The sequence below is a fragment of the Hyperolius riggenbachi genome, chromosome 1, assembly GCF_040937935.1.
Source record: "Hyperolius riggenbachi isolate aHypRig1 chromosome 1, aHypRig1.pri, whole genome shotgun sequence".
NCBI lineage: Eukaryota > Metazoa > Chordata > Amphibia > Anura > Hyperoliidae > Hyperolius > Hyperolius riggenbachi.
The window spans coordinates 421,988,978-422,015,282 of NC_090646.1; the positions used below are offsets into that span (position 1 = coordinate 421,988,978).

General features: G+C 42.7%; 1 protein-coding gene across 3 annotated transcripts in view; it reads right to left on the minus strand.

The window, feature by feature from the left end:
• PRUNE2 (prune homolog 2 with BCH domain) overlaps positions 1-26,305 on the minus strand; it is a 278,110-nt gene that overhangs the window by 60,389 nt on the left and 191,416 nt on the right. For all 3 annotated transcript variants that reach the window (XM_068236688.1, XM_068236694.1, XM_068236677.1), the window contains exon 9: positions 14,551-14,653. In XM_068236688.1, coding sequence (XP_068092789.1) covers positions 14,551-14,653 — 103 coding nt within the window. The remainder of the gene's footprint in view (positions 1-14,550; positions 14,654-26,305) is intronic.

Sequence of the window (26,305 nt, forward strand, 5' to 3'; positions counted from 1 at the left end):
AATAAATAAAATAATAAATCAAATGTTTTACTGAATCTTGTACTTTGTCACTATAGATTGAATGAACATGGCTGCATGGAATAGTTCGCTCAAAGTGTCTATCTATTCATTACTGTACAATTACATCAATAACAGCATATGATTTTCTTGTGTACACTCACTAAGAACAAGCAGGACAAGAAAGGAATGTATGCATATCATTGCCCTTCAACTGCCTCATGACTTATACAAAAGGAGAAATACTCATACATGTTACACACAACTGAGGTTTTACACCAGCTGATCCATTACAGCTTTTCTTGCTCAAAGGGTATCTAGTAGTGACGAGTCTGCAGAATTCATGCCATTGATTTCACCACAAAAGCCACTTTTTTCACAAAATGCTTCTCTTTTTTTTCATTGAAAATGACCCATATCCTATTCATATTTTCTTGAGTTTTCTTTAAGGTGATTTTATTAAACCTTATTAATAACATACATTTTAAGTTCCAGCCAAGTAAAAAATTGCACAAAATAAGTTTGATATCATTTTTTTATCTACTTTTTAGTACTGTTTCAATTCCCCAAAAATATTTTTTTAGATAAGATCAAAGTAATCTCCTGGGAGAAAACTCAGGAGAAAAGGTTTACTGGATAAAGGCCTATGGGCATTTTCCTTAAAAATGTATTTTCTCATAGGGACCCATATGCAATTAACTTTTTCTCGGTGGTGATAATTTTTCATCTTCTATATTTAGAATAACTTTACAGCACGTTGCAATTGATAAAGTACTAAAAAAAAAAGTAGGTGGAAAGAGGCCATCAACTCTATTTTGAGTATTTTTTTTGTTTGCTGGTGATTTAAAAAGCATTTTATTGACAAGTTTTAAAATCACTTAGGAGAAAACTCAGAGGAAAAAGTAAAATTGAGTATGGGCCACCATGTTGACACCAATGCAAAAGCAATTCAATCTTCCTTTTCACAAATTTTCATTAAATATTTACATAAATACTCATCCTCCAACATTTTTGTGAAACTTTTGGTGAAGCAGTAAATAGCCACTGTCAGTAAAGACTCAGTATCTATTCTAGACTTTACTGAAGAAGAAAAGCAACATACACCAGGACATTACAAGGATTTCCTGACTTTCCTGCTGCAAGCATACGTCTTTTGTTGTTTTCTGTTTGACACTTTGGCATCAATTCATCAAAGGCTGTTTGATTGAAATACAAAAAAAAAAAAAAAAAAAACAACAAGTCGGGAAAATACCGCATTCGGTATTTTAGACTTTAATGTGCTAATTCATCAATATTTTCACAAGTGCGGTAGAAGTCTGGTAATTTACTAAAGCCCATTGTCGGTAACAGCAGAAGAGTGTGTGCAGAGACAGTGTTACAATAGTAAGAAGCATCCCGACATCCCTTTAGATGTACATGTTTTGCTATTTTGTTTGTTATACTGCCTCTGCTCGCTTTGAATCTGTCCTTCTTAACATCAGGGCCGGTTCTAGACTTTTTGCTGCTTGAGGCAAACTAGTGAGGAATCGGATGTGCCAAGTCTGGGACAAACAAGCTGCTCACCCTCAGCCACTCCATTCCTCCTCAGTTAGGATGGCAGTGCCACCTCCTCCCTTCTGCTGTGCAAGTCAAATGAAACACTGCTGCTCTTCTGCCTCCCTCCTCCTCACTCACTGTCAGACTCCTCACACAGCACAACAAGCTGCTTTTCCCCAGTGATCACCTCTTCCCCTCGCTCTCCTCTCACTCCTCCTCCTACTATGACTGCATGCGCCTGATGCAAATTTTTCACCTGCTTCATGAGAGAACCGGCCCTGCTTAACATTTTATTTAATTACCACAGCTTAGATGAACTTCCAGACGACTTTACACGTGCTCTGCTTAGGTGATTTCCCCACTAGCTCCTCTGCATCTTCAAACAGGAACCTAAGAGGTTAAACTGCCGAAGGGAGTTCTGTGATCTCTCTGCTCACTGCCTAGGGGAAGAAAAGCTAGACCTGCCAGAGAAGCCTTCGGGTCCTATAAAAATGTATCATTGGGGTTTGCAGGCGACTGGGGCTGATTCTATTGGCTCTTCTGCCTCCCTCCTCCTCACTCACTGTCAGACTCCTCACACAGCACAACAAGCTGCTTTTCCCCAGTGATCACCTCTTCCCCTCGCTCTCCTCTCACTCCTCCTCCTACTATGACTGCATGCTGTTAGTGTAAACACAGTACAAAAATATTGTCCCTGTAATCTCTGCGCCTGATGCAAATTTTTCACCTGCTTCATGAGAGAACCGGCCCTGCTTAACATTTTATTTAATTGCCACAGCTTAGATGAACTTCCAGACAACTTTACACGTGCTCTGCTTAGGTGATTTCCCCACTAGCTCCTATGCATCTTCAAACAGGAACCTAAGAGGTTAAACTGCCGAAGGGAGTTCTGTGATCTCTCTGCTCACTGCCTAGGGGAAGAAAAGCTAGACCCGCCAGAGAAGCCTTCGGGTCCTATCAAAATGTATCATTGGGACTTGCAGGCGACTGGGGCTGATTCTATTGGCTTCTGCTCCTATCAGTCATAGGTAATTGTCTCTGCTTCTGTGATTTCTGTGAGTATAACACTGATTCCAACAGAGCAGAACTGCCGGTAATGGAACTGTGTTTTACCGCATGCTGTAACCTTGACGGATTGACATTTACTGACATTTGTTGAGGTGTTTACCGCCCAGTCGGTAATTTACCTCACTGCTCGGTAATCTCAGCTTTTGATGAAGTAACAGCGTTAATGAAATGACATTTTCCTTAGTGCTCTGTAAAATCAGCTGTTTTCAGCATTACTGTATGCGGTAATGCTTGATGAATTGATGCCAATGATGTAACAGGTGAAGAGAAGTAATAAATGTATCTAGATGGAACCAACTCGGGATTGTGAAATGGAAAAGATACTATGACAAATGTTTGCTGGTTATATACAGTGGGTTGCAAAAGTATTTGGCCCCCTTGAAGTTTTCCACATTTTGTCACATTACTGCCACAAACATGAATCAATTTTATTGGAATTCCACGTGAAAGACCAATACAAAGTGGTGTACACGTGAGAAGTGGAACAAAAATCATACATGATTCCAAACATTTTTTACAAATAAATAACTGCAAAGTGGGGTGTGCGTAATTATTCGGCCCCCTGAGTCAATACTTTGTAGAACCACCTTTTGCTGCAATTACAGCTGCCAGTCTTTTAGGGTATGTCTCTACCAGCTTTGTACATCTAGAGACTGAAATCCTTGCCCATTCTTCTTTGCAAAACAGCTCCAGCTCAGTCAGATTAGATGGACAGCGATTGTGAACAGCAGTTTTCAGATCTTGCCACAGATTATCGATTGGATTTAGATCTGGACTTTGACTGGGCCATTCTAACACATGGATATGTTTTGTTTTAAACCATTCCATTGTTGCCCTGGCTTTAAGTTTAGGGTCGTTGTCCTGCTGGAAGGTGAACCTCCGCCTCAGTCTCAAGTCTTTTGCAGACTCCAAGAGGTTTTCTTCCAAGATTGCCCTGTATTTGGCTGCACCCATCTCCCCATCAACTCTCACCAGCTTCCCTGTCCCTGCTGAAGAGATGCACCCCCCGAGCATGATGCTGCCACCACCATATTTGACAGTGGGGATGGTGTGTTCAGAGTGATGTGCAGTGTTAGTTTTCTGCCGCAAATAGCGTTTTGCATTTTGGCCAAAAAGTTCAATTTTGGTCTCATTTTACCAGAGCACCTTCTTCCACATGTTTGCTGTGTCCCCCACATGGCTTGTGGCAAACTGCAAATGGGACTTCCTATGCTTTTCTGTTAACAATGGCTTTCTTCTTGCCACTCTTCCATAAAGGCCAACTTTGTACAGTGCATGACTAATAGTTGTCCTATGGACAGATTCCCCCACCTGAGCTGTAGACTTCTGCAGTTCGCCTAGCTAGAATCACCATGGGCCTCTTGACTGCATTTCTGATCATCGCTTTCCTTGTTCGGCCTGTGAGTTTAGGTGGATAGCCTTGTCTTGGTAGGTTTACAGTTGTGCCATACTCCTTCCATTTCCGAATGATTGTTTGAACAGTGCTTCGTGGGATGTTCAAGGCTTTGGAAATCTTTTTGTAGCTTAAGCCTGCTTTAAATTTCTCAATAGCTTTATCCCTGACCTTTCTGGTGTGTTCTTTAGACTTTGGGGTGTTGTTGCTCCCAATATTCTCTTAGACAACCTCTGAGGCCATCACAGAGCAGCTGTATTTGTACTGATATTAAACACAGGTGCACTCTATTTAGTCATTAGCACTCATCATGCAATGTCTATGGGCAACTTACTGCTCTCAGACCAAAGGGGGCTGAATAATTACGCACACCCCACTTTGCAGTTATTGATTTGTAAAAAATGTTTAGAATAATTTATGATTTTCTTTCCACTTCTCACGTGTACATCACTTTGTGTTGGTCTTTCACGTGGAATTCCAATAAAATTGATTCATGTTTGTGGCAGTAATGTGACAAAATGTGGAAAACTTCACGGGGGCTGAATACTTTTGCAACCCACTGTACATGTAAAATTGCAGAAAAAGCTCAGGATTCTCCAAATCACACAAGGAAACTGGCCTCCCTGCACTCTCCAGTCTGTAAGGTAGGGGGGAGCACTTCCCACGAGGGGGCTCCTCTGTACAATTATCTGTGCTTTCAAAGAAATGCAAGTGGTGTTTTAAGCCACTGTCCATCCTCTTGTTCTTCTGTTTGGATAACACACAAGAAGAGAAGTGAGAGCTTTGGAGCTTCCTATATAGCACATGATAATGTACAGCTACCACTACAGCAAAGAATCATAATTTAAACAACTTAATGCAGACTTAACTGGAAAGCTAACTCACTAATTGTCGGCACACCAAGATATCACAAGACTCTTTATGAAGTAGATAGTCAAGATGGGAATCCAACATTTTGGGACATCATAGCATCTCTTTTTCACGGTCAACCGAGATGTGCCAATATCAGATTATAGCACAGTCCAGAATTCAGCACTCACCAACAGGTGATGTGCTTGTTACCCAGAGTCTAGCGCTCTACAGTAATCTGATATTAGCACATCTTTATTGTCCTTGAAAAAGGGACACTATGACACCCCAAAACCTTGGATTCTCATCTTGACTATTAATAAAGAGTTGATTTGTTGAAGCACGGTGGAATTGTACACCATTATCCGTCTGAGCACCCCACCTGATTCATCGGAGGAGCGTACAATATGGTGTGCCTAGTTTTTCAAACTGTACATATTTAAACTGGAAAGGTAACTTTAAAGAACGCCTTGTGGTGAGAAGCTGCAATCAGACATTTGTGGGCTTCTAGGAACTTTACATTGCAAAGACATAGTTGAATGTTACTACTAACTTACAAGGATTGAATGGTGCCTGTAGGCCCCAGCTTTGCATGTGTCCTGCTGTCAGTTAAAGGGTAACTCTTCTACAATAATCTATATCAAATACAGTATATCATTACTATACAAGTTCTTTTGCAATTCAATGTTATTAAGTGTTAGCTTTTAGTTTCATTTTCTGGAAAGCAGGAAACCTGTGTGGCTTTGTATTGAACATAAATGTTTCTCTGGCTCACATCAAAATCATAGGTGCCCCTCAATGAAAACATTAATGGGCCCATCCCCAAACCCCCAGTATGCCCAGGGGGGCAATCCACCATGAGGCATGTGACAATTTTTGTCACAACTAAAGTGACCACCATTCCCCCATAACAAGTGAAAAAGGCCGGGAGAGGAAGAAAATTAAGAAAATTTATAAAAAATTACATTAAAATATGAAAGTAGAAAGTAATACAGAAAACAAGTGATGGAAAACAAAACAAGAGAAAAAGGGGAAATATAAAGATTCATCTAAGGAAGAAGGGAAAAAGAGCTAAGAAAGATGAATGATTGAGGAGAGCATAAGAAAATGAAAGAAAAAGTGAAGAAAAATGGGGGATAGTAATGTGAGAAAGAAGGAAGGAGAAAAGGAAAAGGTGGTGAGAGTGAAAAGAAGGTAAGAAAAATGGGAGGAAAAGAGAGAAGGGAGACAAAGGGGAAGAGAAACATAAACACTTTATTCTTCTTCTCATTTTTCTGTTTCTACTGTGTTTCTTTTATACATACCGTACTTGTTTGTTTCCTTCTTCCCACTCCTCCTCTCCTTCACCCAATCTTTTGCCCTACAATATCTATCTTCTACCCTCTTCCCCCCCCCCCCTTCCGCCCCCACACCTTTCTTCCCCTGCCTTCCTTTCTACCTCCCATTTGCTCACTATTTCGCCTCCCCTGCTCTAATACTCCTCTCATCTATCTCATTCCCTTTTATTAAAAAGGGACAGGTATTTGTGTAAAGCCATATCAATACCTTCGAATATAGTTTACATGCAAAATACAATTTACTGGACATCTGCACAAACGTTGAGGTAATTCTCCGCAGCAGATGTCCTACACTATCTGACCTAAGTTAAAAGCATATGTCTTTACCCTGGCAGCTACCCGTATTTGTTTCCATAATTTTGTAACTACCAGGCTAGCAGCTCCCATTGTGCTTTCCTGTTTGCACGGTAAGTAGTTAGTTATGCATATGTTTTGCATCTGTTTGATTGCTGAGTGTGTATTTCAGCTGTATAAGTGGTGCACATGAGGTGATAAGTCATTCAAATGCAGCCCATGTGGTGAGCGCTGGCTTTATTCTCTGCTGTCCATATCAATACCTGCCATGTTCTACCATAAGGAAAAAGGGTCCCCGCATCTATATGGGCCCCCAAGTGTGCACCATCACACTACTTAACCACTTGCCGACCGCCCACAGCCCATGGGCGGCGGCAAAGTGGATGCCTTAAGGACCGCAATACGCCTTAGGGCGTTGCGTCCTTTTCCTATGCCGGGGGAGCGATCGCGTCATTGATGACGCGCGCTTCCCTCGGCAACTGGCTCCGCCCACCCGCCGTAACATCCCGCCGGCCATACGGAAGCGCCGGCGGGATGTTAACCCCGCGATCGCCGCTACAAAGTGTATAATACACTTTGTAATGTATACAAAGTGTATTATACAGGCTGCCTCCTGCCCTGGTGGTCCCAGTGTCGGAGGGACCACCAGGGCAGGCTGCAGCCACCCTAGTCTGCACCCAAACACACTGATCTGCCCCCTACCGCCCACTGATCGCCCACAGCACCCCTCAGACCCCCCCCTGCCCACCCCCCAGACCCCTGTTTGCACCCAATCACCCCCCTAATAACCCATCAATCACTCCCTGTCACTATCTATCAACGCTATTTTTTTTTATCTCCCCCCCTGCCCCCTGCCCCCTCCTGATCACCCCCCCACCCCTCAGATTCTCCCCAGGACCCCCCCAGACCCCCCCCCCCTGTGTACTGTATGCATCTATCCCCCCCTGATAACCTGTCAATCACCCATCAATCACCCATCAATCACCCATCAATCACCCCCTGTCACTGCCACCCAACAATCAGCCCCTAACCTGCCCCTTGCGGGCAATCTGATCACCCACCCACACCAATAGATCGCCCGCAGATCCGACATCAGATCACCTCCCAAATCCATTGTTTACATTTATTCTCTACTCTAAACACCCACTAATTACCCATCAATCACCCATCAATCACCCCCTATCACCACCTGTCACTTTTACCTATCAGATCAGACCCTAATCTGCCCCTTGCGGGCACCCAATCACCCGCCAACACGCTGAGATTGCCCTCTGACCCCCCCCTTATCAATTCGCCAGTGCATTAATTACATCTGTTCTTCCCTGTAATAACCCACTGATCACCTGTCAATCACCTGCCAATCACTTATCACCCATCAATCACCCCCTGTCACCCCCTGTCACTGCCACCCATCAATCAGCCCCTAACCTGCCCCTTGCGGGCAATCTGATCACCCACCCACACCAATAGATCGCCCGCAGATCCGACATCAGATCACCTCCCAAATCCATTGTTTACATCTATTCTCTCCTCTAAACACCCACTAATTACCCATCAATCACCCCCTATCACCACCTGTCACTGTTACCTATCAGATCAGACCCTAATCTGCCCCTTGAGGGCACCCAATCACCCGCCCACACGCTCAGATTGCCCTCTGACCCCCCCCCTCCCCCCCTTATCAATTCGCCAGTGCATTAATTACATCTGGTCTTCCCTGTAATAATCCACTGATCACCTGTCAATCACCTGCCAATCACCTATCACCCATCAATCACCCCCTGTCACCCCCTGTCACTGCCACCCATCAATCAGCCCCTAACCTGCCCCTTGCGGGCAATTTGATCACCCACCCACACCAATAGATCGCCCGCAGATCCGACATCAGATCACCTCCCAAATCCATTGTTTACATCTATTCTCTCCTCTAAACACCCACTAATTACCCATCAATCACCCCCTATCACCACCTGTCACTTTTACCTATCAGATCAGACCCTAATCTGCCCCTTGCGGGCACCCAATCACCCGCCAACACGCTCAGATTGCCCTCTGACCCCCCCTTATCAATTTGCCAGTGCATTAATTGCATCTGTTCTTCCCTGTAATAACCCACTGATCACCTGTCAATCACCTGCCAATCACCTATCACCCATCAATCACCCCCTGTCACCCCCTGTCACTGCCACCCATCAATCAGCCCCTAACCTGCCCCTTGCGGGCAATTTGATCACCCACCCACACCAATAGATCGCCCGCAGATCCGACATCAGATCACCTCCCAAATCCATTGTTTACATCTATTCTCTCCTCTAAACACCCACTAATTACCCATCAATCACCCCCTATCACCACCTGTCACTTTTACCTATCAGATCAGACCCTAATCTGCCCCTTGCGGGCACCCAATCACCCGCCAACACGCTCAGATTGCCCTCTGACCCCCCCTTATCAATTCGCCAGTGCATTAATTACATCTGTTCTTCCCTGTAATAACCCACTGATCACCTGTCAATCACCTGCCAATCACCTATCACCCATCAATCACCCCCTGTCACTGCCACCCATCAATCAGCCCCTAACCTGCCCCTTGCGGGCAATCTGATCACCCACCCACACCATCCGATCGCCTGCAGACCCGCAGTCAGATCACCTCCCAAGTGCATTGCATCTGTTCTCTCCTCTAAACACCCACTAATTACCCATCAATCACCCCCTGTCACTGCTACCCATCAGATTAGACCCCCATCTGCCCCTAGGGCACCCAATCACCCGCCCACACCCTCAGACCCCAGCCCTGATCACCTCGCCATTGCATTACTTGCATCTATTCCCCCCACTAATCACACCTTGAGACACCCATCAATCACCTCCTGTCACTACCTGTCACCCCCTAGCACACCTACCCATCAGATCAGGCCCTAATTTGCCCCGTGTGGGCTCCTGATCACTCGGCCAAACCCTCAGATCCCCCTCAGACCCCCTTCCGATCACCTCCCCAGTGCATTGAGTGCATCTATTTTCCCCTCTAATCACCCCCTGAGACACCCATCAATCACCTCCTGTCACCCCCCTAGCACTCCTATCCATCAGATCAGGCCCAATACAACCTGTCATCTAAAAGGCCACCCTGCTTATGACCGGTTCCACAAAATTCGGCCCCTCATAGACCACCTGTCATCAAAATTTGCAGATGCTTATACCCCTGAACAGTCATTTTGAGACATTTGGTTTCCAGACTACTCACGGTTTTGGGCCCGTAAAATGCCAGGGCGGTATAGGAACCCCACAAGTGACCCCATTTTAGAAAAAAGACACCCCAAGGCATTCTGTTAGGTGTATGACGAGTTCATAGAAGATTTTATTTTTTGTCAAAAGTTAGCGGAAATTGATTTTTATTGGTTTTTTTTCACAAAGTGTCATTTTTCACTAACTTGTGACTAAAAATAAAATCTTCGATGACCTCGCCATACACCTAATGGAATACCTTGGGGTGTCTTCTTTCTAAAATGGGGTCACTTGTGGGGTTCCTATACTGCCCTGGCATTTTAGGGGCCCTAAACCGTGAGGAGTAGTCTAGAAAACAAATGCCTCAAAATGACCTGTGAATAGGACGTTGGGCCCCTTAGCGCACCTAGGCTGCAAAAAAAGTGTCACACATGTGGTATCGCCGTACTCAGGAGAAGTAGTATAATGTGTTTTGAGGTGTATTTTTACACATACCCATGCTGGGTGGGAGAAATCTCTCTGTAAATGGACAATTGTGTGTAAAAAAAATCAAACAATTGTCATGTACAGAGATATTTCTACCACCCAGCATGGGTATGTGTAAAAATACACCACAAAACACATTATACTACTTCTCCTGAGTACGGCGGTACCACATGTGTGGCACTTTTTTACACCCTAAGTGCGCTAAGGGGCCCAAAGTCCAATGAGTACCTTTAGGATTTCACAGGTCATTTTGCGACATTTAGTTTCAAGACTACTCCTCGCGGTTTAGGGCCCCTAAAATGCCAGGGCAGTATAGGAACCCCACAAATGACCCCATTCTAGAAAGGAGACACCCAAAGGTATTCCGTTAGGAGTATGGTGAGTTCATAGAAGATTTTATTTTTTGTCACAAGTTAGCGGAATATGACACTTTGTGAAGAAAAACAATTCAAATCAATTTCCGCTAACTTGTGGCAAAAAATAAAATCTTCTATGAACTCACCATACTCCTAACGGAATACCTTGGGGTGTCTTCTTTGTAAAATGGGGTCATTAGTGGGGTTCCTATACTGCCCTGGCATTTTAGGGGCCCTAAACCGTGAGGAGTAGTCTTGAAACAAAAATGACCTGTGAAATCCTAAAGGTACTCATTGGACTTTGGGCCCTTTAGCGCAGTTAGGGTGCAAAAAAGTGCCACACATGTGGTATTGCCGTACTCGGGAGAAGTAGTATAATGTGTTTTGGGGTGTATTTTTACACATACCCATGCTGGGTGGGAGAAATACCTCTGTAAATGACAATCTTTTGATTTTTTTACACACAATTGTCCATTTACAGAGTTATTTCTCCCACCCAGCATGGGTATGTGTAAAAATACACCCCAAAACACATTGTACTACTTCTCCCGAGTACGGCGATACCACATGTGTGGCACTTTTTTGCACCCTAACTGCGCTAAAGGGCCCAAAGTCCAATGAGTACCTTTAGGATTTCACAGGTCATTTTGAGAAATTTCGTTTCAAGACTACTCCTCACGGTTTAGGTCCCCTTAAATGCCAGGGCAGTATAGGAACCCCACAAATGACCCCATTTTAGAAAGAAGACACCCCAAGGTATTCCGTTAGTAGTATGGCGAGTTCATAGAAGATTTTATTTTTTGTCACAAGTTAGCGGAAATTGATTTTAATTGTGTTTTTTCACAAAGTGTCATTTTCCGCTAACTTTTGACAAAAAATAAAATCTTCTATGAACTCACCATACTCCTAACGGAATACCTTGGGGTGTCTTCTTTCTAAAATGGGGTCATTTGTGGGGTTTCTATACTGCCCTGGCATTTTAGGGGCCCTAAACCGTGAGGAGTAGTCTTGAAACGAAATTTCTCAAAATGACCTGTGAAATCCTAAAGGTACTCATTGGACTTTGGGCCCTTTAGCGCAGTTAGGGTGCAAAAAAGTGCCACACATGTGGTATTGCCGTACTCAGGAGAAGTAGTATAATGTGTTTTGTGGTGTATTTTTACACATACCCATGCTGAGTGGGAGAAAGATCTCTGTAAATGAACAATTGTGTGTAAAAAAAATTAACAAATTGTCATTTACAGAGATATTTCTCCCACCCAGCATGGGTATGTGTAAAAATACACCCCAAAACACATTATACTACTTCTCCTGAGTACGGCAATACCACATGTGTGGCACTTTTTTGCAGCCTAACTGCGCTAAGGGGTCCAAAGTCCAATGAGCACCTTTAGGCTTTACAGGGGTGCTTACAATTTAGCACCCCCCAAAATGTCAGGACAGTAAACACACCCCACAAATGACCCCATTTTGGAAAGTAGACCCTTCAAGGTATTCAGAGAGGGGCATGGTGAGTCCGTGGCAGATTTCATTTTTTTTTGTCGCAAGTTAGAAGAAATGGAAACTTTTTTTTTTTTTCTCACAAAGTGTCATTTTCCGCTTACTTGTGACAAAAAATAATATCTTCTATGAACTCACTATGCCTCTCAGTGAATACTTTGGGATGTCTTCTTTCCAAAATGGGGTCATTTGGGGGGTATTTATACCCTCCTGGAATTCTAGCCCCTCATGAAACATGACAGGGGGTCAGAAAAGTCAGAGATGCTTGAAAATGGGAAAATTCACTTTTTGCACCATAGTTTGTAAACGCTATAACTTTTACCCAAACCAATAAATATACACTGAATGGGTTTTTTTTTATCAAAAACATGTTTGTCCACATTTTTCGCGCTGCATGTATACAGAAATTTTACTTTATTTGAAAAATGTCAGCACAGAAAGTTAAAAAAATCATTTTTTTGCCAAAATTCATGTCTTTTTTGATGAATATAATAAAAAGTAAAAATCGCAGGAGCAATCAAATAGCACCAAAAGAAAGCTTTATTAGTGACAAGAAAAGGAGCCAAAATTCATTTAGGTGGTAGGTTGTATGAGCGAGCAATAAACCGTGAAAGCTGCAGTGGTCTGAATGGAAAAAAAGTGGCCGGTCCTTAAGGGGTAGAAAGCCCTAGGTCCTCAAGTGGTTAATTATGTGCTTTTTAGTAGCTGAGCTTTTCAGTCGCTTATACCCATATACTTTCCTAGTGGTTCTGGGTCACCATGAGCTATCTGGGCATTCTGTATCCCCTCGTACGTGTCCATGGTGCAGCAGTTTGGGTACATGGAGTAATGCAGTTTGGGTACATTCAGTGATAAAGTCACCATCATTTCTGCTGAAATAATCTTTCATACTAGTTACAATTGTCCTGTGTTGATTATAGGATTGCTTTACTTCCTCTTTGGGTTACAAATAATACTATTGTTATGCTAAAACTTGCAGTTAACATTGGTTAATAGTAGGAAAAGGGATAAAGCAGTTTTTCCCAGCATAAGTAATAAGTCGACACAGAACATTTATATTGTGCTTTTCTCCTGGCGCACTCAAAGCGCTAGATCTACAGCCACTAGTGCGCGCTCTATAGGCAGTAGCAGTGTTAGGGAGTCTTGCCCAAGTCTCCTTACTGAATTAGTGCTGGAACAGGAAAAGCCGAGATTCGAACCCTGGTCTCCATGTCAGAGGCAGAGCCCTTAATATAAGAGTAGACAATGAATAAGATTATATGTGTTTCAGCTGAGCTGTTGCAGGGCTTCCTGCTCTACCGAGATACTGTATTTCTCTGTGCTTTCTATTTGCTCTGTATTCTCATTCCCAGAAGCCCTAGGCATGAATTCCTCTCACAAACAGTTTTTGCTTCTTCCTTTATCAAGGTGTTTGCAAAGACTAAACAGGCTTGTCATTACATTTGTTGCAGACAGGTTGGTGTGTATGCAGAACTTAGTGAGGAGTGTCGTTGCTAGTGGAAGGTAGGAGTGAACACATAGCTATTCAAAAGCTCCCTTAGAGCCTGGAGCCTACTAGAGCTGCTTCAGGAGCAATTTGTGCTTTCTAGGAACTTGCAATCTCTATGGGTTGTTTTAGAACCAGCCACTTTGCCACCATGTTGCCCGTATCTAGTGACTAGGTCTTTGGTGCCAAATTCAAATGCTACAAATGGAAGATTTGTTTATGATGGGAATATACCATGAGTTTTTTTGGCAGATAGATGGTTCGATAGATAATTTCAGACAGGTCCGATCTGATTCTCGATCATTTTTCTGATCGATTTCTCATTGAAGTGAATGGAAATCGATCAGAAAAACCATCGGAAAATCAATCAGAAAATCGATCGTACAGAAAATCTGCTGAAAAATCTCATCGTGTATTCCTAACATTACTGGTGTGACAGCTGCCCAATCTCTTGTAGAATTTGATAGTGACCACCTGAGCAGTGATGTTTGTACGATTTACATGCAATATTTGTACAGTAGAGTGTTTTAACACAGAGCATCGTGTGCAACCCAGTACAGCATATTGTAGGTCAAGCACTTGCACTTTGTTAAGCATGAAGCATTTGCATTTAAAAGCATCCCCAAGCACAGTTAGGAACAAGATATTGCCGATAGTAGAATATTTGTCATTTTACGGATGTTTTACTATCTCCTGCTGTCTAATTAGTAATTGTCCTGTTTTGCATGAAGCCCTCCACCTAACCCATGTAAGTGTCATATAGTAATACCAGAAATAAACAAACCCCTGCATTAAATCCTTTTCAAAGATGTGTTTTCATGTAGTAAGGCAATATATTATTAATAGATTTAAATGATTAGCCATTCCAGATTTTGTGAACATTCCTTTTGCTGGTTGTAGAGTATGAGTTGTCTAAGAACACGACTAAGAACACTGAAGACATATGTTTTCACAAAGAGCCAAAATAAAGTAGACAGCGAATCACAATAAAGTGTGACAGTGTTTATGTGAAATACTTACAGGAAAAGGTTTTCCATGACATAATGATAGTCTGGGTGGCTGCTGTCTGGCAGGAAACAAGCAGCAAACACAATGATGGCATTTATACCCTCGCCATAGTAGCCTGCCAGGAAAACACAACTTCATTACAAAACACTTAATAAGTAGTAAAAGAGCACCAGAAAAAAGGTTATGTAGACTACAACTTTGTAACTGAAGAGCAAAACATTAAGCTGCAGTTAATGCATTTGAAAAATACAATTCTACTTTTTTGTATGGGACCACTATGTACATTGCAAGCATTCTTAGCATTTATAAATGGACATAAGTAATATAATAATAATCTGAACATTTGTATGGCGCTTTTCTCCTGTTGGACTCAAAGCGCTCAAGAGCTGCAGCCACTAAGCTCAAGGGGCCACCCTGCACTGTTAAGGCCCATACACACGTCGGACTTTTGCGAACGACGGGTCGTTTGAACGTCCCGTCGTTCAGTCGTCCACACGCGAAATCGGGCGTGTGTACAGACTGTCGTTTGGGTGATAAGACTGGTCTTGAGCGATCCGCCGGGTGGCCCGTCGTTCGCAAAAGTCCGACGTGTGTATAGGCCTTTAGGGAGTCTTGCCTTGAACTCCTTACTGAATAGGTACTGACCCTAGCCAGGATTCAAACCCTGGTCTCCCATGTCAAAGGCGGTGCCCTTAAAGGGACTCCGAGCAGTGCAGTAACTATGTAAGGATGGATACCATTTTGAAGCTCTCTTTCTCCTCTTTCTGCCACCCCATGCCTTTTAGTTTTTGTTACTTTTGCGATCAAAATCACGGCTGCCATCTTGGATTCCTTATTCAGCATTGTATTATGCAGGACGACACTTTCCCCAGTGTCGGCAGCTCCATTCAGTGCAATGCAATGAAATACAAGGAACCCAGGGGGATATAATTACAAACATCATGCCGGTAGGTGTGAGGATATAATTAATTAGTTGTGGGTATGCTTAAAGGCATACCCACAGGCACTGCTCGGAGTCCCTTTAACCAGTACACTAATATAAACACAGTGAATCCAAAGGGGAGTTTTAAATGGGTGTCATAAGAGCTTTTCGGTCTCTTTCAGCCCCTTGTATTTTCCTAGTGATCGGGTCACCATGAGCTATCTGGGTCTTCCACAGCTTACTGCAAACTCTTGCCTATTAACGGTACAATTTTTCACTAAATGCGATCTTCTGATGCAATTTGAACAATCCTAACTAATTGGAAGGCAATTATCGATTTTTCACATTTACTGAATGATTCTTTCTTCAAATTCGTTCATAAAATCTAACTTTTGGATCCATTTTATACTATTTAGCAATCGATTAAAGATTTGTTCCTTATCAATTGCCTTCGTAAACAGCGAATTTTCTATACAAAGATCACATTTGGTGAAAAAATTGTACCGTTAATGGGCACCTTAAGGGCACAAAATAGTACCTGAGGCTAAGTGCTCATTCAGTAAAATAAGAGTCTGTGAGTAGTATGTACAAGAATGGGCGTAACAAGCAGTGTGCTATTGCCATGGTTACAAGCAATTTAGAAATTCATATCTAGCTGCAAACTAAAATTCAAATAAACTGTTGTTAGTAACTTTAAAGTGAACCTCCGGACTAAAAATCGACTCAGCAGCACTGAAAAGGCCTGGTGTTTCTTTAACAGTATCACAGCATCAGAACTTTGTTTCTCTTATCCAAGCCTTATTTTTAGCTGCACAGAAGAAAACTGCCCGGGCTTTTTTCCCCTGATGCTGTGCAAAGCATGATGGAATTTCTGATGTTGTTGCTCTCATTCTGCTGTTCTGGTGCAAATTGTTTTTTTTTTACATTTTGAATTTGACATTTGAAGCCTAGCGTGTGCAGCTGGGAGGGGTGATCAGGACACAGAACAGTTGGAACTGTGTCTCCTGCTCCTTGTCACCTCCTTTCAACCAAAAAGATGGCTGCCCCATGACAAAGATGGCAGCCCCCATGAATCACAAACATTTGCCTGTTCTTTTAAAACGGGGTGGGTATTATTATTATTATTATTTATTGTATTTATAAAGCGCCAACATATTACGCAGCGCTGCACAATAGATAAATGGGTTAACATACAGGTAGAACATACGGAAACTCACAACAAAACAAGATCATGCAAATGATTTGATAACAATATAGTGTCATAGGTCAAGATAGAGACTGTTCGAGTATACAAGAAGGGTGGTTGTGAGTAAGATTGCATAATCAAGCTGGATACATTAGGGAGGAGGGCCCTGCCAGAGGCTTACAATCTAAAGGGTTGGGTGGAGACAATAGGTGCGTCTTTTGAGAGGGGGTCTAACAGAACATATTATGATGCTGGTGTAGGGGGGTATGCGAGCGTGAAGAGGTGAGTCTTGAGAGCTTGTTTGAAGGTATTAAAGGTGGGGGCGAGTCTGACGGCTGGTGGAAGAGAGTTCCAGAGAGTAGGGGCAGCTCTGGTGAAGTCCTGCAATCGTGCGTGTGACTGAGTTATGCGTGGTGCGACTAGGCGCAGGTCATTGGAGGATCGGAGGGGGCGGGCTGGTATGTGCCTGTGGACCAGATCAGAGATGTAGGTCGGGTAGGTCTTGTGCACTGATTTGTAGGCCAAGCACAGGATTTTGAAATTGATCCTAAAGCTGATGGGGAGCCAGTGTAATGCTTTACAGAGCGGAGTTGTAGAGGCGCTGCGGTGAGAAGAATGTATCAGTCTGGCTGCCGCATTCATTACCAATTTAAGTGGGTCAGTACGGTTAGAGGGAAGGCCAGATAAAAGAGAATTGCAGTAGTCTAGGCGGGAGATGACAAGGGCATGGATGAGGAGTTTAGTGGTGTCAGGGGACAGGTAGGAGCGGATCTTGGGGATGTTGCGGAGGTGGAAGTTGCAGGATCTGACAATACCTTGGATGTGGGCTGTAAAGGAAAGTTCAGAGTCCAGAGTAACGCCTAGACAGCGGGCTTGGGAGGTAGGGTGGATAGTAGTATTTTCAATAGTGACATGCAGATCTGGGAGGGGTTACCTATCTATTCTAATTAACATAACTAATGTAATTTAATGACAGTATGTTTGTTTAGGCTGAAGTTCCCCTTTAAATTACATAACTACTTACACAGTACTATAATTATTTATTTATTTACAAACCTGGAACTAGACCTATATAATAATGGGAGGGGGGGAGTCGGGTTCAGTATACAATACATAAACACCTGCATTTAATTTATCTCTTTGATTTATAATGCAGCACATTATATTAATCTTATGGTGCCCATACACGGTACAATAAACCGTTTGATTTTCCAGTTTATTTGACCAAAACGATCAAATTGACTGAAAGTCAAAAATAATCATTTTTTTTTTCGATCAACAAAAATGAACGATTATCCCATTTTTTTAAAAAAATCTGATCCGACATGTTGGAAAATTTTTTATATACGTAATAACTGAATGAAATTATCTAATCGAAAAGAAATGAAAACATTTTACCATATATGGGCACCATTATTCTCATTATTGTTTTATAAAGTGCCAACATATTACATAATAAATATGGGGAATAAATAAACAACTGTATAAAAACATAAAAATATGCCTAGACATACAGCTTAAAGCAGACTACTGAACATGATTTATTTAGTTTTCAGCAACTTTGTACAATTCCCAAATGCCCTGAGAAAAGAGTAGGACATTTTGCTGAGACCAGAGGAGACACAAACATTAGAGGCACATACACATTTAGGCTGGTTTCAGACTGAAAACCAGCATTAGTGATGCGGTGCGTCGTGCCCGACACACCGAATTGCACCATCAAAACAAGCCTTCAGGTAGACGCATCAATCCAGCGTTATTGTAATTTTAGACCTGCATCTGGGATGCGGCGAAAACGTCACTTCCGTCTCATTGCGCTGTACTGCGGTAGTGTGTAAGTCTCCATAGACCTTCATTGCCTGCCGGTGGGGTGTGGTAAAAATATTGCACCGCCCCGGTGTGAAAGGGCCCTAACTGTAAGTTATACAGTGGTGCTTGAAAGTTGGTAAATTGATATGAAGAATAGAATATGGACCCAGTTAAAAGACCACTGTCACAAAAAAATTGCAAAATGTAAAATACATGTAAACATACATACATGTAAAACAATTGTAAAATGCACTAGTAGGGCCCATTCACACTTGAGTGTTTTGCCGGCGATTTCGGCAAAATGCTCAAACGCTAGCGCTTTTGAAAGCGATAGTGTAATAAAAGTCTATGGGTCCGTTCTTACTTGGGCGATTTGCGCTATTCGGCCAAAATCGCGAAATGCAAACGCTTCGCCTGTACCGTTTTCAGGCGATTTCTCAGCGATCGCGTTTCAGTGCTACAGAAGCGCTAAATGTGATCGCGGAAAAATCGCCGCAGTGTTGCCTTTTCAAGTGAACCTTTACTTATGTTGCTGTCACTGTAGGTAGTTAAAATCTGATAAATCTGGCAGCTGGAAAGGACCTATAGCAATACTACCAGTGATTAGTTCATCAACCCCCTTGATGCAGACATAAAGAAGATTCAAAAGAGTTCACACACTTTCAAGCAGCAAGCTATGAACAGTAACAGAATAACCAAGCAGCCCAGTTTCTAGGGGTGGGCGAGGCAGGTGCCCACCCGGGACACAGTGCAGGAGGGGGGAGCAGTGTATACACTAACACAGCTGAGAAGAGGGGGGTCAGACTCCTTCCTCTCTCTCCTCTGCCCCCACCCCATGCTCCCCCCTTCATTGCAGAGATTAAGCACAATCAGCAGCGGTTAGGTTAGTAAAAGCTCACCTCTTCCAGGCTCCATATGATAGAGGTCTCTGTTTGCAGCGCTGCTCACTCTACCACTAATCAGGAAGCAGAGTAAGTGGTGCTGCAGACAGAGAAGACCCCCAGCATGCCAACCTCTATTACATGGAGCCTGGGAGAGGTGAGTTATCTTTCTAACCACTGCTCATTGTGCTTAATCTCTGCAACAGAGGGGAGAGAAAGGGGGGAAGGGAGCCTAGGGAGAGAGGAGTCGGGCCCCTCCCTGCCAAGACTGTGTCAGTGTGCCCGTTGCTCCCCTCGCCTGCATTGAAATCCAGCTGCCAAAGCTCCCCACGGGGGCAGCACCTATACCTGGCTACTTATACTGAGGGCACCTATGCCTGGCTACCTTGCGGTTGCGGGTGCAAATTTCACCTAGGAGCAATTTAGCTTAGAAACTGTGCTGTAACAAGTTTGTGCATTAGTAGAACCTTGCAAAGCACACTAGCATAGGAATCATGTGAGGAAGCTTCAGAATAGAATTTGGACACAAAATTTGTGTAGGGAAAGCCAGGAAAATAGATAGGTATGATTAAAGGCAGTAATAAAGGAAAGTAGAAAGAAGGGAGAAAAGAGCAATAGGAGAAAAACAGTAGGGAATCCCCCAGCATTGTTAAAAAATAACAATACAAGAAAAATGAATGTGCCCTGCAACAGTTTTTAAACTAACAATGGGTACATGATCCCGTTTTTGAGCAGAGATGCAATTTGACATGTTATTATAATAAGCTTTAAGCCCCTGTATGTATAAAACTCGGCAGAGGTGGCCCATAGCAGCAAACACCTCTGCCAGGAATCCAGCATACATACAGCAGCCCCCCAACCCCCTCAGCCACTCAGCCATCGATCCACCTGCTGGATTGATTCAGCGGAGGAATGGCCGAGGGCTTTGTTTTCTCCACCCACCTGGCTGGCTCTCACGTGATGTAGTGTTGGCAGCACAGTGGTATAGTGGATAGCACTTTCACCTTGCAGCGCTGGGCCCCGGTTTGAATCCCAGCCAGGGCACTATCTGCACAGAGTTTGTATGTTCTCCCCATGTCTGTGTGGGTTTCCTATGGGCACTTCGGTTTCCTGCCTCATCCCAAAAGCATACAGATAAGTTAATGGGCTTCCCTCTAAATTGGCTCTATATTACAATGGATATACAGTATGAGTATGGTAGTGATTGGGTTGTGAGTTCCTTCGAGGGACAGATAGTGACAAGGCTAGATATACTTTATAAAGTGCTGCGGAAGATGTATATAAATACAAAATAATAATGTCACACCTGCAATGTACCTGTACAGTGTTGGCCCTGCAGAGTCGCCCAAGGGATCGCCCAGCCAGGTGACATCCTTCGTACGTGTGTTCTAGAGCTTGTTGGGTGATGGATCGCTACAGTTACAACAGTTACAACAAACTGAGGTACTATTGATTCCAAAGCTGCTACTCTGCATGTTTTAACAAAGTAAAATGTTTTGTTTGTTCCATTATCTCTTAGACCATTTGTCCGTAGTTGTCACCAAGCGGCCAGCCTTATCTGAAAGAACACCAGTTTTTCTTTTCCTAGTTATGTGAGTTCAACTAGCCTGAAATTATTTCGATGGCATTTATAAAAGTTGTCACTGCTCAGCCAAACTGTTTTTGCCTAGTGAACAGTTTAAAAAAAGATCTAGCTGGTATGTAGGAGTTGGGTGGAAGAAAAATACACTGTCCATAGTAGCTAATCAGGTTTTTATTGTTATTCTCTAAATTACTATATATATATATATTTGACCTTTTATTTTATTTTTTACCAGATCTTATTTCTTTTATTCTTGAACCTGCAGCAGATTTTGTTAAATGTCACACTAGATTATCACAGTTCTTCCTCTAAGATATGAGTCAGCAAGTATTTTTTTTAGTATAATGTTTAATAACCCAATCATTAAAAACCTGGAGATGACCTGACCCTATGCCCACAGCCATATCACTTTTTTCCATGATATGTGAAAATGGGAGCACAACTCAGTGGGTCAAGCAATAAGTTTGAGCGCCTCTGTGAACTTATTGCTTGACCCACTGAGTTGTGCTCCCATTTTTGCCTGAGGAAGCGGGGTCACGCCCGTGAAACGCGTTGCATTTGTGGAGTTGAATAAATTACTTGACAATTCTATTTTATTGAGACTCAAGTGAGTTTTCTTTTTCTGTAAGAGGGAGGTGAGTCCACCTTAACATCCCCCTCTCCTTTTAAGCGGTTTTTAAAACGTTTTACTCTACTCTGGCGCCTCTGTATACCGAGTTTTTGCTGATCTTCTAGTCCACCCTGGGTGGAGGGGTGCATACCCATCTACTATCTACAGAGAGCGACTTCTTAACCTGAGTGGGGTCAGGTTCTAATGCTCCCCACCTGCATTTAAAGTGGTTGCCTATTGGTAACCCGTGTTTGTGAGTATATATATACATAAAATTGTATTGAACTCTTCATTTTACCTGACAATACTGCCCCATATTGGGCTCTCGATTCTCTTCTTGTTTTTAAGCGTATTGTAAAACAGAAACATACAAAAAATAGCTTTAATTCTATGTGAAAGTGCTGCTTTGTAAATGCTAAACACAACCTACTGACCTGGCCTTGGCATGTCACGGAACAGCCGTGAGAAACGCGGGCGAATTGGAAGGGGCCGCGCAGTTCAATTTCTGATCGCTGTCTGGCTAAATTGGTGCAGCCATTACAGGAATCAGAAATTGACATTCCTGGTTTTTTAAAAGTACAAGTTTTTCTCCTCTGCCCTGAGGTAGATGCAGGATGTCTTTTGATGTGTTAATTAGCTTAGTATGTTTATCTTTCATTACCTCTCTAGTCACCAGCTGGGGACTCTATTCACAGAAGGCTTCCCTCCCCAGCAGGGGGCTACTCCAAACCTACGTTCCCCCCAGACTTCGTGGCACCGATGAATGGCCAATCTGAAAGCCTGGGTGGTATGATTTCCTGTCGGCATACGAAAACCGAATATTGCACAGCTATGAAATTCATATAGTCTTATTCGGTAAAATCTGGCCATCGTGCTGATATGAAATTCATTGTGATGGCCCGTTCAGTTAAGGAGTTATGGACCCCTCGGTAACCATACGCCCTAACACCCGCATCCAAGGTATTATATTAATCGGTAGGTTCTGGGGATTGAGAATATGTAATTATTATTTGTGTGCCGGCCGCGTAGGTCGGTCTAGAGAAATCTCAGGATTATGGGGCTTGTTGAAGCCCCTGCCCAGATGTGATTACCATAGTCCGGCCCGGGGGCCGACTCTGGAAGCCCGCCTCTGAAAGCAGCTCCATTAAAAGTACATGAGCTGCCCGGGCTAGTTAGTCCTCCAAATTCCACCTTCCTGAGAGCACATTGCCAGCCAGAGGACACATGGTTGGCGGCCATCTTGTCTAAGCTGAAACAAAGGACACATGGCTAGCGGCCATCTTGATCGGCCATCTTTGCTGAAACTGAACAAAGGACATTTTCCATGTTTGCGTGGATTTTAAACTTTGCTGGAACTGAACAAAAGGAACTCTACAAGTTTTTCCCAGAACGGACATATTTCCACAAATCCTAAGTATTTTCTCCCTTTTATTTCATACTGGCTATTACTGTTTTAATAATTGTCTGTATATATTAATTATTTATATTGCTTTCAATAAACCGACGCTATCGTCAGTTGATGTTCTAGCTACCCTATTATTCAGCATACACAGAAACTGATCCCAGGTCTCTGAAGAGACGCTACTATTGTTTGTTGTTGGCTAGACAGAATACAGCGTATTTTAACCGTTTTTATTCGCAGGATCAGTCAGGCAGTCGGGTCCACTGGCCCATATCAGTGGTGGTGGCAGTTATACCCTGGAATAGTGTTTAAAGTTGTAATTATGCGGCCAATTCCCAACGGTTCCTACGCATCGACTGCGACCAGAGTTCGCACAATCCATGCGCTGGCACCGTTTGGAAGGCATTTCGCGGTCTGACCACTAGGGCCTCTTGTGACAGGCATTACATAGGTGACTGGTTAAAATTTTGTAATACGGAGAGAGAACAAATTGTCTATAAAGATAAATATGATACATACTCTTTACACTACATAAAAGGGAATTGAGGATTTGCAAGCAATATAGGGCAGTGCTGAGCTAGTCATCACTAGTCCTTCTATGTATTTTTTCTGGAGGGTTTTTATGTTCTTCAAAGCATCATAGCATCAAAGCAGTTATGTCACTGCAGTCTTGCCACTGAATTAATAGTTTATCCGAATAATATGTTGTAGGGAGGAGGATACCGTGATGTAAAGGAACAGAGAGTGAGGAGGACACCCATTACCAGTTCACATTAGTGCCATTGTCCACCACTGCTACCTATCGCAATTCGCCTGGAAGGGCTTCCTCAAAGGTGTCCTCCTCACTCTTTCTTCCTTTGCAGCACCGTATCCTCTTCCTTACAACACCAGCTCTTCCCTCCCTGGTTACAGTGGTTTCTGCTTGATTTGCTGTTTTTTGATTGCAGATTCACTTTGTTAATGTTTATCTTCATGACTTTGTGTGCACCGCTTCCCAGCTTTCCCCCTTCTCACGTGTTGGGCTGATTACCCTCTACTATTGCACAGGACACTTTATATACTGTGTTACTTTACTGGACTTTGTTATTTGGGGCCATGTTATTGAGCAAGGTGGCACACAAATATGTACATTCATTTGCACTTTAGTCTCTAAGCTATGGTGGTCATACTTTGTTGTCATTAAAGTGTTTTATTTGGACCAGTCCATGTTTACATACTTTAGTGCTGTCCTGTCAAATTATATTGACTTACTATGTGCCTAAATGTTGATGTATTCATAATTGTACTGCATAGTTCTTATTTTTAATTGTTTTATGTGAATGTGACTTAAATAAGAGATCACTGTTCAAATCATTTTGGTTTGGTATGGTATCATGGCTAGTCTTTTCTTTCCTTTATGTGGTAATACTATTTTGGGTCTCTTCTGCACATGCCATTATTTATTACATTTGAGGTTACTGTTATTTTTGAGATGGTGCTTGTCCACGTGGTTTGTTCACGTCCACCTGGTGAAAAGCCCATTATCACGCCTAAACTCAGTTTAAAGAGACACTGAAGCGAAAAAAAATATATGATATAATGAATTGGTTGTGTACTATGAATAATTACTAGAAGATTAGCTGCAAAGAAAATATTCTCATATTTTTATTTTCAGGTATATAGTGTTTTTCTAACATTGCATCATTCTCTAATATGTGCAGATTACACAACACTCTGCATTCAAAATGATTCTTTCAGAGCAGTCTGTGAACTAATGACCTCTCCTCTGGCAGAGAAAAAGACATTTGTTTACTTACAGTTGAGATAATAAAAGTCAGATAACAGCCCTCTCCACGACTTTGAAAGCCGTAGAGCTTAATGTTTTTTTTGCATAGAGATAACAACTGGAGTTTCTCAACTCTTCCTGTACTGGAAACAATTAGACTGATGTATCTGATCTTAATGTTTTATTTCTTAGCTGTACTACACATAAAGATCATAATATCATACATTTTTTTTCGCTTCAGTGTCTCTTTAAGCGTGATAAAATAAACTCGCACGCAAAGTTTTACCAACCCTGTGTGACATTTCGCGCACACTGGAGTTTGTGTGTGCAAAACTTTGTGCGCAAGTTTTTCCCTCAAAGCGGTGCTAACCTACTTAGTGCAATGCTTATCATGCCCAAAAGTCTTTAGGCGTGCTAAGTATTTTAGCACCGCTTTGTGAATCAACCACATATGTCCAAATCCAGAGTTATCCGAATGTACACCATTTATCCGCGTTTCACTATGTATAACACAGGACTCAACTTACAAACAATCTCCAGGAACGTAACTTGTTTGTAAGTAGGGGACCACCTGTATCTATTTTGTGCTGGTAGACCTTAAAAATTCAGCAGCAGAAATGGAATTTATAGACTTGCAGGAAGGAACAGCACTATGTTAAGTTTAAACAATAACTTTCTAGGGAGATCACATATGAAAAAAAAAATAGCACAGCAGAGGGTCACTGATTATGATCTAAGTCTCCTGAACTAGAACAAACACAGACAGAGCTAGAGTGGCCAACAGAAAAAAAATACATATTGCAAAGCCAAGTACACTCTGATAGCTTGTGTTAGGGCCCATTCACCCAAACAATTCACATGCATCATTGCCACAAAGCCTAACCATTAACATGTTTGTATAATGCCAGTGTTTTACAGCATTCAGAGCTTAGAAAAGTGTCCCAGCAGCTGGATTAGAGTACTTCTGGAAAATCACTAAAAAAGTGAAAAAAAAGTGACAAACAACTGAATGCCAGCAGGGCTGTGGAGTCGGAGTCGGAGTCGTGGAGTCGGAGTCGTGGAGTCGAGCAATTTTGGGTGCCTGGAGTCGGAGTCGGAGTCGGGAAAAAATGCACCGACTCCGACTCCTAATGAATTTGTAACTGTAATTAAAATAGAAAATATGATAAAATGTTCTATTTCTCAGATAATAGTCATTAAAAATAATGTATATATACAGTATATATACAGTAATAGCCGTGCTTAGTCCACAAAAATGAAATAAACCAATCAAAATTAGTTACTTGTGCTGCTTCAAAAAAAGCAGTCCCCGTATTTTTAAGGACAGATATACATATCTGATTGTGACTGTATATATGATGTGTACACAGGAATCTCTTATATATGTTACGGCCAGAACCCGTAGTGTGGCCACTTCTAGTTCTGGCCGGCCACTTCGGGTTCTGGCCGGCCAATGTGCGAAGTGGCCGCAGCGCAGCGGCCAATGTTAGAAATGGCATGATGACACATAAGTTACAATGTATTTTATGGCCGTCTCGCAGCGGCCAAATGTATTAGAAGTCTCTCACTGCCTCCTCTCCTCCTCCCCCCGCCTCTCTCTTCTCCCTGCC